General features: G+C 43.9%; 4 protein-coding genes across 15 annotated transcripts in view; 3 read left to right on the top strand and 1 right to left on the bottom strand.

The window, feature by feature from the left end:
- The window catches only part of patl1 (PAT1 homolog 1, processing body mRNA decay factor), an 11,919-nt gene extending 10,710 nt beyond the window's left edge, over positions 1-1,209 (bottom strand). For both annotated transcript variants that reach the window (XM_008421786.2, XM_008421795.2), the window contains exon 1: positions 1,099-1,209. In XM_008421786.2, coding sequence (XP_008420008.1) covers positions 1,099-1,113 — 15 coding nt within the window. In that variant the 5' untranslated portion in view covers positions 1,114-1,209. The remainder of the gene's footprint in view (positions 1-1,098) is intronic.
- Positions 1,210-1,238: 29 nt separating this feature from the next.
- On the top strand, positions 1,239-6,789 carry LOC103472298 (uncharacterized). 7 transcript variants are annotated; one of them, XM_017306623.1, is made up of 7 exons: positions 1,239-1,341; positions 2,256-2,437; positions 2,511-2,624; positions 4,071-4,641; positions 5,325-5,619; positions 6,118-6,239; positions 6,397-6,789. In XM_017306623.1, exons 2-7 carry the CDS (start codon positions 2,291-2,293, stop codon positions 6,474-6,476), a joined length of 1,329 nt encoding a protein of 442 aa, XP_017162112.1. In that variant the 5' UTR covers positions 1,239-1,341; positions 2,256-2,290; the 3' UTR covers positions 6,477-6,789. The 7 variants fall into 7 exon arrangements, with proteins under 7 accessions (XP_017162112.1, XP_008420048.2, XP_017162110.1 ...); XM_008421826.2 differs by having other exon boundaries at positions 1,240-1,341; positions 4,038-4,641; positions 5,337-5,619; positions 6,397-6,786; XM_017306621.1 differs by having other exon boundaries at positions 1,240-1,341; positions 4,038-4,641; positions 6,400-6,786.
- Positions 6,790-6,870: 81 nt separating this feature from the next.
- On the top strand, positions 6,871-12,074 carry LOC103472310 (CD209 antigen-like protein E). Of its 5 annotated transcripts, none has more exons than XM_017306633.1 (7): positions 6,871-7,241; positions 8,248-8,391; positions 8,466-8,627; positions 8,819-8,958; positions 9,022-9,128; positions 9,201-9,305; positions 10,097-11,220. In XM_017306633.1, exons 1-7 carry the CDS (start codon positions 7,115-7,117, stop codon positions 10,302-10,304), a joined length of 993 nt encoding a protein of 330 aa, XP_017162122.1. In that variant the 5' UTR covers positions 6,871-7,114; the 3' UTR covers positions 10,305-11,220. The 5 variants fall into 5 exon arrangements, with proteins under 5 accessions (XP_017162122.1, XP_017162127.1, XP_017162128.1 ...); XM_017306638.1 differs by lacking the exon at positions 10,097-11,220 and adding an exon at positions 11,931-12,074 and having other exon boundaries at positions 6,875-7,241; XM_017306639.1 differs by lacking the exon at positions 10,097-11,220 and adding an exon at positions 11,710-11,924 and having other exon boundaries at positions 6,876-7,241.
- LOC103472328 (stonustoxin subunit alpha-like) overlaps positions 11,996-13,573 on the top strand; it is a 5,959-nt gene continuing 4,381 nt past the window's right edge. The window contains exon 1 of the mRNA XM_008421878.2: positions 11,996-12,078. The gene's annotated coding sequence lies outside the window, so the exon portion shown is untranslated. The remainder of the gene's footprint in view (positions 12,079-13,573) is intronic.

Below are 13,573 nucleotides of genomic sequence, written 5' to 3'. Positions count from 1 at the left end.
GATCGGTTTATTGGTTCCCGATCGGTGTTCTGATTCTGGATCGGTTTATTGGTTCCTGATCGGTGTTCTGATTCTGGATCGGTTTATTGGTTCCTGATCGGTGTTCTGGTTCCTGATCTGTGTTCTGGTTCCTGATCGGTGTTCTGGTTCCTGATCGGTTTATTGGTTCCTGATCGCTGTTCTGGTTCCTGATCGGTTTATTGGTTCCTGATCGGTTTATTGGTTCCTGATCGGTGTTCTGGTTCCTGATCAGTTTATTGGTTTCTGATCATACCAACTGATGAATGATTGTCTCAGCTGTCCGGTTTGGGTCAGATGTTAATATCTAAGCAACGACTCCAGTCAGAATTAAACCAGAACCTTTCTGATAGCTTCAAACCTGTTGACATTGAAACCTGAAGAACTTTATTTTCTGTGATTTAAACCTCCACACAAGGTGTCCTGCAGGTCCTAGACATTTCTGCACCAACACACCTGAACTAAAGTCTGAATCCGAACCTCAGCAGGTTCTGCAGAGCTCTGAGTCACATTTTGAATTCAGGTGTTGAACAAGCAGGACACCGGCTCTCAAAGGCTGCACTTTCCATCCCTGTTATAACATGGAGCATATATTAAATGTACTGATTTATCTGAGGTTAAGAGCCGGTATAAGTTTTGAATTTTAAAACAACTAAAGCAGGGTAAAACCCAGCAGGAGCCGTCCTGGACCCCCTGACAGCCTCCAGGACCAGTTAGCCTCTAAGCTAACACTGCCGTTACATCACGCTTTGAACCGGAGACGGAAAACTTTATGAAACCAGCTCCTTCTAGCGGCGTCACGGCCACTATCAGAATCTGGCCCGTTATAACACAGGCTGACCCATAAAACCACCGGTCCGCTCTGGGCCATGGCACCGGAGAACGCACGCCGTCACTCCGCATGAAGCCAGCAGGAAAGCGCGCTGCTTCACAGGCCGCAGGTCGCATTGAGGACCAAACAAAAGGGAATGGAGGACATTTAAAGCCCGATCAGGCCAGATTCCCCCTCAACACCTTCCTAAGGCCCCAGACTTCCCGTCCAGAACCGGACCGGAACCGATTCTCAAGGTTAAAGCTCACCTGAAATCGAAACATCTATCTTCTGGTTGTTGGGAAAAGGAGAGCATCGGGAGCGAGGAGGCGCGTGACTGACGCAGCAGGGACGCCGTCACACTTGAACGCGCGTTTGGAACCGACGTGAACGAGCACGTATCTGACGTCGTATCTGACGTCGGGCGCTGCAGGGGCGTCACCTCTGCTGGAAAACAAGGAAGCAGGACGGAAACTTGAGAAGATCTGACAACACAGACAGAAAAACAGACGGTAAAACAGCCTGACAGGCGGTTTAATCTTCTGTAGGAGGCTCTGCTCTCTTCTTTAACGGATATATGTTTTCGCGTTCATTTATTCTTTATTTTAAGATGATAAACATTTAAATTATTAAAGCTGAATCTGGATTATATGATGACAACAGGAAAACAATATGCACTTCAGTCTCTGAGAAATGTTTGGGTAAAAATGTAAAATCAGACTCAATAATATTTGTCCACTTTTGCCATTATTTGTTCATTTTACTCAGACAATCTGCAGGTTATATGAAGAGGAAATGCATAAATCACGGTGATTAAAGTACAGTTTAACAAACCGTATTTTAATAGAAACACTGTTTATTAAACAAAATATGATAAATAACAGTATAATAATAAAAGAAGCTAATTTAAACTGTAAAGCAGAATTATTTTGGCCAAAATGACAGGAACGATGTTTACAGGAGATGAAGTGATGCTTTTAAATGTGAGTTTTTAACGCATCGATGCAAAAAGGTTCTGGGTTCAAATCCCAGCCTGGGGTCTTTACATGTTCTCTTCAGATTCTTTAAACTCACCTCAGATAAACAGTTAATGTTTGAATTGTGGACACAGCTGGATGACCCAACATGGCAACACGAATAACTGATTCTGGCTTGAATAAATGAGACAATCTGGAAAGAGCCGACCTGAGTCGCAACGAATAACTCCATGTCCAAAAGAAATGTTCGTCTAAAGAAAACTGGCTAAATTAAAAGAATGATATTTGTATAAATGATATTTGTATAAAAGGTTAAATAAAACTGGCCTCCTTAATAAAATTAAATGTTTAGTATTTTCCAGTTGAATTTGTTGGTTGTTTTTGGTCAGGCTGACGGCCTGAAGGTGGTGATGAATCGTTCCTGTTCCTTTCTGTCATGTTTTCCTCAGGAATCTTCAGCGTTGGCGTCCATGTTGGCGCCGCCATGGTTCTGTGGCAGATCCACACCCTCGACCACCTGGACACGTCTGGCTTCGGTCGTCCTTTTCCTCGCCACGGCCTCCAGCTGCTGTTTTGGTTCTCCAACCACTGCGTGACCTTTGAACCGGACCACTCTGCGGACGCCATGAAGGTTGGTGAAGCGCTCCGCTCTGCCTCCGTCCTGCTAACGAAGCGGCGTGTAAACATGTCCCTCCGGTTGTCAGCTGGTGTCGGGGTGTCAGCCGGAGAACGGGGCCTACGGCTTCCACAGGTTTGGGAACATGGAGGAACTTCTGCCTGTTCTCCACAAACCCAAGAAGAAGAAGAGCACCAGGCAGGTCAGCAGCGCTCCGTACTTCTCCGTCCATAACGTCTGCAGGCCTCATTGGCTGAACTCAGGTTAATGTTAGACGGCTTCTTCCCTCAGTAACGGCATCCAGACTGAAGAGTGTTGCCGTTTACATCCGCTGCTTTCACTGACTGAAAAGAAGAAACTAGTCACTGAGCTGAAAATGACAGAATTTGAGCTCCAGATGATTTTTTAGTAAATCTTTAAAAGCAGGAGCAGGAACGTCTTTAGTGGCTCCACTTTGATAAAAAGCCTGAAGTACTTGGACTGGTCCATCTGCACGATTTCAGGAAAATATTTAACTGTGATGAAGAATGCCTTTTTTTCTAGACCCTGTTCTTTGTTTATTGCTACACCATGAGCTCCAGCCTGTTCTTATAGCCAGAGAGCATCGATGGCAGGAACGTAAAGCATATGACATTATATCCTGCTAAATATTGCCTCCAAGCTGTCCTCGGAGTGATGGCTGCAATCCGATATGTGGTGCAGCTCAGCGTGTTGCTAATAGAAGCAAAGCTCAGCAGTGGCTGCATCCAGCAGAGACAAGAAGAGTCAAGGCACCAGGCCAGGGGTCCCTTCTACTTCTACCTCTACCTGCAGAATAAAGTAACAGAATAATACTGAAATACACTGAATGCAGCAGCAGCAGCAGAAATGTTCACATCAGTAGATAATAGCTCATTTATCATAATAGATCTATGGGCTACAAAACATGTTCATTACACTTTTTGCACAAAATAATTTTTAGATGATATTTCAATCTGCTCAGTTCTGCTTTAGAGTCTCTGTCACTTTAAATGCAAATCGCCTGCTGCTGGCCCCGCCCCCCCCAGCTCAGTGTTTACACTGAAAATGGCTGCAAACAGACCATAAATCATACAGCCATACTTCTATGACAAGCAGAAGTGGAGCCTCCTGCACAATTAACAAGAATGAAGCAAGTGCTTTCTGGATGCTAAGTCAACAAAACACTTTTGTTTTCCAGCAGCCATTGTACAGCGGTAAAACCAGCTGACCTATCTGCTGGAGGTCAACAGCTGGGTTTTACTGGCGTTGCTAGGCAACGGGCTGGGCTTTGCTGGGGTTGCTAGGTAACATGGCAATGCCTGTTGATTTGTGATATTAATATCTGGAGGTTTTTGAAACGGCTCATTTTCCAGATACTAAAAACATAAATTTATTATCAAACATCAGGATGTTTTGGGTTTTTAGAACAGTACAAACTAAAAATGGAAGAAAAAAAACTTTCCTAATAAGTCTCCTCTAAAAACTTCATTTCTAAGCAAAGACAATCAGGTTTGTCTGAAAACAGACAAATACTTAAAAATCTTTAAGAAAAGAGTTTGATTGTAAATATTTCAAACCGTTCATTTGATGTGCTGCGGCGGCCGGTCTCGTTCAGAGGTCGGGTCCACTCCCTCTCTGCTCCCTCCAGCTGGTTTACTTCGTGGTCGGGAACCTGAACGTCCAGTCCTACCCGCAGTCCGCCGACCTGCCGGCGTTCGTCCGGGAGAACCTGGGGGCGGACGGCGTCTCCAACAGCGACCGCATCATCATCAGTTACCAGGTGAAGACCCGGCTGGTCAGCAAGGTCTACGTCACAGAACACGACGACGCCGATGTTGGACGGTTCCGATCCGACGGAACTCACGAGGTCAGCTCACAACTGATCCGACTTCTGCAGAACCCGCAGCTGGACCTCAGCTCCCTCCTCACGCAGATGGGTTACTATGACGACGTAGAGATGCTCCAGGACGCGCCGGACCCATCGGTCCAGATGATGCTGAGCATGATGCAGAACGACCCGACCGGGTTCTTCTCTCAGGCCTTCGGTCGCCAGTTGGACCTGGACCGGTTCTGCTCCAGCACGAACACAGACGGCAGCGGGAGCCTGGTGTGCTACACTCCGCTGCAGAAGAAGAAGAAGAAGAAGAAGAAAAGCAGCAAGAAACCGAAACCTCAGAGGGAACTTTCCTGGCGCCCCAGCTGGTCGGATCCGAACCGAGGTAAACATGAGTTCCACTGGACCTGTTTTCACATTTTATAGAGATTTACAGAAACGAGGCAAAGGTCACCCAGTGGAGGCGCCGCTAACCATAAAGCTAGCTGCGCTAGCAAAAAACCGCTAGTCATTAATATTAGTTCTGTTAATATTAAAGTACTATTTCAACATGTTTAGCAAAAGCTAATGCTAAAGAGTTTTACCAACTTGATATTTAGCATAAGCTAATGCTAAAGCGCTAAATTCATGTTTACGTCCACTATGACACATGTAGCACAACCAATTTAATGTTCTTGGTAGAGAATAAATGTCATTTGCTGCACTGCATTGTGGGTAGAGGATGTTAGCTCTGCTATTAGCACATTAGCGGAAGTTTTCCCACCAATAGATGGATGGATGAATGAATGCAGTGGCAGCTACCACTAACTAAAGCATTAGTTGTGCTAATGCTAAAGCGCTAAATCCAGTTGAACAGGAATTTAATCCTTTACTTTAGAGAATGTGAGGAAAGCGATTCATTTACATTTTGTTCCTGTTTTTTTTTTTAACCATAAGCAGTTAATTTGTGAAACTTGATTCACTTGATTAACTTTAATTGTATGAATGTGACAATAAAAACCAGAGTGGATATATTTATATTTCTGAGGCTGAGCACAGATTTGACTTTTTCTGATTTTCTTTCTGCAGATTATGATGAAGATTATGATGAAGATTATTGGATAAGATCCAGTTATGGGTATGGATCCAATTATGGATCCAGTTATGGATCCGGGTATGGATCCGGGTATGGATCTGGATCTAGAGGCAGCTATGGTAAAGGCGGCGGCGGTGGATTCTCCTGGTTCCTGAAACTCGTCCTGAAAGCCGGAGCGCTCTACCTGGCAGCCAGATGTTTGTTCTGGTTGGTCAGGAACATCTGGAAGTCTAACTGGGATGACGAGCTGCTCCAGCGGATTCCAGGCTGGACTTCTCTGTATCCCAGGTATCCACGCGCACACATCATGCTGGACTATGTTTACTAGACCTGTCAGGACTTTGACTAGGACTAATTCTGAGTTCCTGCTTCAAATTATGCCGGTTGGAGATTCAAACTGAAGACTCAGGATGATGATTTTAATGATTCTAAAGTGATTTTATGGTTTATTAAGAAATATTATGTTTTTGTAACTTAAACTGAAAATACCAAATGTCTGAAACTAAAATGTTTTTGTAGTTTTTTGTTATTAAAAAGCTCCAAGTCCTCAGTCAGGGACATGAAGGAAATGAGTCACTTTACCTTCAAAAAGGAACAAGTTAAAATTTTATTGAAATGACTGAAGTGAAGCAAATGACCAATAATCACCAATATTTGCACTGAAGATTTGCTTTCAGCTTCTACATTTCTCATATTTGTCTGTGACGAATGAAATTTGTGCAGAACTGAGACTGAATTTACGAATAAAAGTATTTTTTGTGGGATTCGTTGTTTCTGCTCCTACAGTCAGGAAGTTTCTGTTTCTGCAGCCAACAAACGAGCGTCCAGTCAGGCTGCTTCAGCATCGACCAGCTTCCAGACGAAGGAAAAAGAAGTTAAAATCTCTTTACTGACAACAATCCTGGAAGGTTTGGAAACTGAGTTTCTGTCCCAAAAGTGAATTTAGAAACAAATAGATGCAAACTGCCTTCTTGCAGTTGCCAGGTTTTGTCTCAAAGGACAAAATGTCTCCGTGGTCCGTCTGTCCGTACATCCTTTCATTCATTCATTCATTCATTTGGTCAGCAGGGTGCTGGTGCCGATCTGGGCGAGAGGCTGGTTCTCCCTGGACAAGTCGTCTCCTTGGTAATTCAGGTTGGGTCTAAATTTAAACCCCAAGCCAAATTTTTTCAGATAAAATGTTTAAATTTATTTATTTTTGTTTCTGCGTGTATTCTGACTTTTTATTTTATAAATTAGTTTAATTCTACAAAATGTCGCCTAAAACCGTCTCGGTGCTGCCCCCTTTGGGATGAGCGCTGGTACTGCAGCTGAATTGTTTCCAATGACGCATGTCACTCAGTCACGCCCCCTGGTGGAGAGTCAGGAGTTAGAATGACGGATGTGGTGAACATTCAACAGCGTTTGATTCATAAAAGATAAAATATCTTCCGTGAACTTTATTGTCATAGTGCTTATAAAGTGCTAACTCTGCTTATTTATGTGTTATTATTATTAATAGTAATTACATTATTATTATTATTATTATTAATAATAACATCTTGGAAATTGATTAGGCAGCCAAGCAGAAATCACAGACAGTCAATTTAAATGAATAATTTTGTCACCAGCGGAGTGTAGAACAGGTTTTGTTGAATAAAGAAATGAAAAATAATCAAACTTGAACCTGGAATCTGCTCTGAACCAAAACGATGATACATTTAGTGTAAATGTCAGAATTTGAAGCTTGTGGTTCCAGAGTTAGAGGAACAGAAACCTGGTGGGTCAGCTGCTGCTTGATCAGATGTCTGAAACAGACCAGCGGGTCGGTCTGAAGGACGGAGCGGCGCTGATGGAGCCAGAAGAAGAAAACGTTTACGTCAACCTGGAGGACCTGGACGGATCCAAACAGCAGCGACCCGAACGCGCCGGTACGCCTGGACGTCACGTCCAGCAGCAAACTGATGGGTTTCATGGCAAAATTACTTCTTGAATGCTAATTTAAGGAAAATCAGGGTTTTTAATTTTAACTGATGACAATTAGGAAACAGATGCATCTGAAATAATTAGAATAATTAATAATTAAGCTCATCTGATACATAGATCTATAACACATAGAGTGTCAGTCTGGAGGTCCTGATGAAACTACTCCACATTCTGGAACAGACTTAGCCCGACAGCGTGGTGGTACATTTTGTCCTTCCACTCAACTTTCTACAAACTTACTTGGATAATCAGTCTCTATCAAATGTTGATTATCAATTTTATTATTGATTATTGGAGTTTGCGATGTTCATTATTTTTTTGTTTTCTGAGCTGTAGCTGCACATTTTATGACTTTTTATGTTTGTCTTCATAATATTGGACAAACGGTTGAATCTTTTCTCTGAGCGACAGATTGAGGGACTGACGGTTTCAATCTGCTGCTTCGTTCCAGAGAGAAAAGCCTGAAAATATGTTAATTAAAATGATGCAGATTTTAAATCTGTCAGTTCCTCTGATCCTCTAAGGCTCATATATTTACATACACTGTGGCTGCAGATAACGATTATATTACTGATCATTTGCTCTAATTATTTAACCAGATTAAAGGTTTGTCACATTCTGCAGGTTTTCATTTAACCACATAAACCAGTTTTAAACAATATTAACTAAACATAAATAATTTTACTGCTTTAGTTGTTAAAATTCAGTATTTAGTGAATGTTTGATCATCAACATGTGCAAACTGGTTATTGATTAATAATCTGACAGTAAAAGATGATTAATTTGGGATTTTTCTTTGCAGAACCGGAACCAGGTGAAGATGAAACCTGGTTCAGGTTCTGGACGGGTTCTGGGTAACAGATTTACAGATAAAGATTTTATTACGTTAAATCCAAAACGTTTTGGCTTCATTACAGCCGACTAACGATGAATCGATGAATCTGATTGCAGGAGGTAAACCAGAGGGAGCCGCCTCTGAAAGGGGAACCGGAACCAGAACCGGAACCAGAACCGGAACCGGTTCGTGTTCTAAAGTTTTTCTGGGACTGCTGAGTTTCGTCCTGCTGACGTCGGTGGTGGCGGTCGGTTTCCTGTGTGAGTCTCCACCTGGGGTGAGGATGATGATGGTGATGAAGAGATGAGGTAACACTTCCTGTTTTCATTCTCAGACCAGAGAGATTTCAGCCAGCTGAGCAGACAGCTGGCCAATCAGACGGCAGAGAGAAGCCAGCTGCTGCTGAGGCAGCAGAACCTGACCAATCAGAGGGACCGGCTGGACGCCCGTCTGAAGGCGGCAGAACTTGATCTGGACCGGATGAGGAGCGGTTCTGGTGAGGGTTCTGTTCAGAACCGCAGCATTAAAAACAACATGAAGGATTTTATGGATTGTTTTGGGGTAATCAACCAACATGGTTAAAATGCATTGATGGAAACTAAAGTTTTTATTTTGGGGTTTCAGAATAATCTCCAATGAGCTTAAAGTGGGTTTTTCCTGAGGAACGAAGTGTTTCTGCTCTGCCAGTGTTCTGCCCTGCAGGATGGAGGCGGTTCGGCTGCAGCTGCTACCTTCTGTCTTCGTCGATGAGCAGCTGGGAAGGCAGCAGAGCTCAGTGTTTGCTGACCGGAGCCGATCTGGTGACCATCAGCAGCCAGGAGGAAATGGTGAGCGGCTTCTTTCCCTCCTCGTCTCCGAATGCGGAGTAACAAGACGTCTGACGTCCTCAGGAGTTCCTGGATCAGCTCGGAGCCCAGCTGAAGGTTTGGATCGGGCTGAAGGAAGCGAGCCGAGGTTCTGGATGGAAGTGGACCGATGGAAGTTCTCCAGGAGTCACGTAGGAGCAGAACCAGCTAAATCCGCCTGGTTTCCTCTGCGCTGACCTGAGTGACCCCGGTTTCCTCTGCAGGTTCTGGACGCGGCAGACATCTTGGACCAGCAGAACCCAGAGCTGTGCAGCTTTTAACAGAGGCAGCCGGTCATGGAGCGAAGAGTGGTGCTCTCAGCTGCTGCGGTGGGTCTGTGAGAAGAAGGCGTCCACGTCTGGACGTCTGCAGTAGAAAACTTTAAACCTTGTTAGAAACATGGAGCAAAGACATTCATATCACGTATTTCTGACTGAGCTGGTTCTGTGGGAGTCAACATGTTGCTAACGTGATTTCAGATTAATGTATTTTAGATTCTTGAGATCAAACGACTTTTATTTGCATAATTTTCCTAAACTCCTGAACCGAACAGCTGAATGCTCCTTCCTGCAGCCATCCGGGTCTGCAGCCTGGTAACGAACCGTTTCCAAAACATCAGCAGCACCGAAATCACAAAACATGTCTAATTTCTCTCTGGACCCTACAACCGGTCCGTTAATCTGTGGAAAGATGTTAATGTGGTGGTAGACAGTTATATTTTTTATGTTGGTGAAATTTTGACATTTTCATTCAGATTCAAATAGAAATTAAACATTTTTTAAACTCTCAAATGACTGAGACAGTTTTGTGTTTCATCACCAGAGATCAGATCACAGCAGGAGCTTTTTATACTCCTGCATCGCGTCCAATTCTTCTGCAGATCCGATTTATTCAGAAATATACAGAGAATCAGCTCAGACTGGCTGAAATGTGTTTCACCACTAGGGGGAGCTCTCACTCTCTCTACCGCCATGTTTGGTGGTTTTTCCATACTCAGTTTATTCTTGAAATGTCTTAATCCCTTCATCCTGACTTATTTTTGTTGTTAAGGTCTTGCCATACCCTGTTCATGCCTTAGTGATTTTGAATTGTTTTAGTTTTTGTTTCTTTTATTTTGCAGATCAGTTGTTTGTAGTTCATCTTCCTCTGGGTTCCTTCATGTTCTGTCTGCCAGCCTGAAGAACCAGAACCACGCTCCTTCAGGACATTTCACACATAAACATCTTTTTTTGTTTGGACATCACAGAAGAAAAAAACGTTTTGTCCAGAAAATGCATGGAGAAAACTCTGGAAGAACTCTGAATGAATCGCTGCTCGGAGTTTTTTAACCTCAGCGTCTTTCTAAAACTAAAGACCCAATAAGAAACATCCAGATCTTCAGGAAACTGAAACTGTTTTGTCAGCAGATCCATCATGTTTCTGTCTATCTCCTTGTTTACCAGGAAAAGGTTCTGGATGGTACCAGAGGCTGAGGTTCTGCTCCCTTCATCTGTTTCTTTGTTTTGGAAATTTTCCTGCACTGACTTTTAAAAGCGTGACTCTGAATATTTAACGCCCATTGTTGGTATTTTCTGCTGGACTCGGTCTGAAAGCAGAAAACATCCAGTTCAGCCCAGGCATGGTGCATTCAGGGACTGTCAGGAAACGATATAACCCACACCACACTGGTCATAAAGCAGACAAATCTTTGATTCTCATTTAATAACCTCATTTTAAATTTGCTATGAAAAAGTTCTAAGAGTAAAATTATCATAAAAAATGATTGAAAAGATCATTCTAACCTTTGATTAGGCCACTGAGACCTTTCTTACATCAGGCTGTGACTCCATGAATGAAATGTTCATCAGTAACTGGGACCAGATTTGATCTGTGGCTTCGTCTGTTTCTAAAACTGTCAGATTTCCTTTAGAAACTGAATTATTATCATTTCACACTCGCTGTTGTTCTGCATAAGGGGATGCAGGTACATCTTTAACCTCATTGCATCGTTCATCCTCTCTCTTCTTCATTTTGTGATTAGAAAGGTGTTGTTAAATGTGTGGCTCAGGGGCCGTTTGCGGCGCTTAAAAAACATTTGTGTGGCCTCCAACCAAACTTCAGCAGCGGTCCAAACGTGGCCGTCCAGAGAGTAAACTGATGCGGATGGAAACGTTTTACAGCATTCACTGCTCTGTTCATATCCCCAAATTCCATCCATCCATCCATTTTCTTGCACCCTTGTCCCTCAGTGGGGTCGGGAGGTGCTGGTGCCCATCTCCAGCTAACGTTCCGGGCGAGAGGCGGGGTCACCCTGGACAGGTCACCTGGACAGGTCACCCTGGACAGGTCACCTGGACAGGTCGCCAGTCTGTCACAGGGAAACACAGAGACACACAACCATGCACACACACACTCACACCTAGGGACAATTTAGACAGACCAATTAACCTGACAGTCATGTTTTTGGACTGTGGGAGGAAACCGGAGTACCTGGAGAAAACCCACCATGCACAGGGAAAACATGGAGACTCCATGCAGAAAGACCGGGAATCGAACCCAGAACCTTCTTGCTGCAAGGCAGCAGCTCTACCAACTGCGCCACTGTGCAGCCCATATCCCCAAATTATTTCAAATAATTTCAGGCTCACACAGTAAAACAGGAGGGATCAGTTTGCTTTGGAGGCAGCTTCTCTTTGAAACTTCTGGTGATTTCTGAAGTTTCCAGTTTGGCTGATAAAAACATGTTTAATGCAGGAATGCTGTGGATGATATCTGCTCGTTCTATAAGGTCTGTCAGCGAAGGGAATGCACCGCGTCCTGATCCTATCAGTTCACACAAGATAAGAAACCGTCTGGGTGTTTTCAGGTTTGGACCGGCGAGTTCAGACTGTTTGTCACGAACAGCAGGGAAGTCTCTGCAGGACTCACCTGTCGGGTTTTAGCACTGATCAGGTCCAATCCGAGTTCTCCCACAGGTCCAACAGTCTGGCTGCGCTGTGGACTCACCTGGGCGGAGGCCGGTCCAGGTGTTGGTGGGAGGAGCTTCACTGACACCAGAACCGCAGTGGAGCTCAAAGCTTTCAGAAGCTGAGAAAACTCAGCAGAGACACGCAGCTTCACCAGGTAATGAAACAAACTGATAGAAAACTTTTTACCAATCATTGAGTAAACATGGCTGCTCTGCTGATGATGAAGTTTATAGAATGACTGAAACTGAACTGATTATATTTTCTATGATCTGTTTTTTACACAACATCGAACGAAAACCTCTGTTGTGAGTCTGAGCTGTAAAAATGAACTGAAATGACCTAAACTGATGTAATTATGCTGAGTTTATGTATTTTCTGTGTTTAAGGTTTAGAGATGAATCTTTTGTTAAAGTCCAGACGGTTTGGTTGATTTGCTCTGGATAGATTTACCTTCTGGTTTGTCTTCTTCTCTGGACAAACAAATGATGTTCAGATTAGATGGTGCTTAAGACAAGACCAGGCAAGTTTGTTTGGTTAGTCCTAGTCAAAGTCAGGATCATTCAGAGTATTCTCCTGAAGAATAAAGACAAAAAGGTAAAGAATATCAGTACATTTTAGGAAGATTTGGTGATAATTACCTGGTCCGTTTGCTTCAGACCCTCATTCACACGGAAACATGCATTCACACTGCATCGTTTCCAGAAATGTTTCCATCCACATGGAGACACAGAGAATTACGTCTTCACACCTGCAAGAGGCGCTAAACATGCAGCCTGGGACCCGAAATGAAGGCTCCACAGGAGGTCAGAGCTAAACGAGAGAACCAGAAAGACAAACGGCAAACTGGAGACGAAGTCAAACATTTTCTCTGCATCACATCGGATTATAAAGCTACATGACAAGTGATTCACCTGTTCCTGTTGGTACACACTTGGTTATAGGTGAGGCTGGGAGAAAAACTTCAGTGTTTTCACAAAAAGGTGTTTTCATTGTCCACTTGAAAAGGCAACAGCAAAGTTTTTATCCTGTTTTGTTTCCCTAAAACGCTGCTTCCATGTGGAGGAGGTGCCACTTAAAAAGGTTAAAACTTTCAGAATAAAAGCTGTGATGTGCGGACAGAACGTTAGAGACCAACAACAACATGTTGATCTGCGTCACGTCCGTCATCAAGCTGCTGCTCTCCACTCAGTTAGAGACTCGGTTTGGCTGCTGCTCCCTGGTGTCACTCAGGAAAGAACGACAATCATTCAACATGTTTCGGCTTGTTGGAGGAGGAGGAGGAGGAACCAGCGGTTCAGGTTTTGATTAAACCTCCGTTTGACTGTCTGCAGCAGCGGTTCATGACGAGTTTGTTCTGGTGGCACCGCTCAGTCCGGCCGAACCGGCGCCTCGGCCCAGTAGCAACGGCTACGTGGTACCAGCCTGGTGCCATGGGGTACCAAGCATGTTGAGCTGAAATGTGACATCACAACCCCTGGTTCCTGATTGGCTAGAAGACGCCGTCACTCAGTTTGACTCCATCAGACTTGTTTGTAAAATCAGCGACCGGCTGATTTCATCCGGAGCTTTAAGCAAAGCGTCCAGTCAGGCTGAGTTTACACCAGTCAGGCTGAGTTTACACCAGTCAGGCTGAGTTTACACCAGTCAGG

The sequence above is a fragment of the Poecilia reticulata genome, linkage group LG1 (genome assembly GCF_000633615.1).
Source record: "Poecilia reticulata strain Guanapo linkage group LG1, Guppy_female_1.0+MT, whole genome shotgun sequence".
NCBI lineage: Eukaryota > Metazoa > Chordata > Actinopteri > Cyprinodontiformes > Poeciliidae > Poecilia > Poecilia reticulata.
The sequence above is the reverse complement of the archived record's forward strand: the minus strand, read 5'-3'. Positions and strand labels throughout refer to the sequence as shown.

Excerpts from the sequence above, each read along its gene's own strand:
- LOC103472298 (XM_017306619.1), top strand. The coding sequence starts at position 2,291 with ATGGTTCTGTGGCAGATCCACACCCTCGACCACCTGGACACGTCTGGC. Across the intron at positions 2,438-2,510 it reads ACTCTGCGGACGCCATGAAG|CTGGTGTCGGGGTGTCAGCC; the intron begins GTTGGTGAAGCG and ends TCCGGTTGTCAG. Across the intron at positions 6,240-6,396 it reads ACTGACAACAATCCTGGAAG|CAGGGTGCTGGTGCCGATCT; the intron begins GTTTGGAAACTG and ends TCATTTGGTCAG.
- LOC103472310 (XM_017306633.1), top strand. The coding sequence starts at position 7,115 with ATGTCTGAAACAGACCAGCGGGTCGGTCTGAAGGACGGAGCGGCGCTG. Across the intron at positions 8,628-8,818 it reads CCGGATGAGGAGCGGTTCTG|TGTTCTGCCCTGCAGGATGG; the intron begins GTGAGGGTTCTG and ends CTGCTCTGCCAG. Across the intron at positions 8,959-9,021 it reads TCAGCAGCCAGGAGGAAATG|GAGTTCCTGGATCAGCTCGG; the intron begins GTGAGCGGCTTC and ends TGACGTCCTCAG.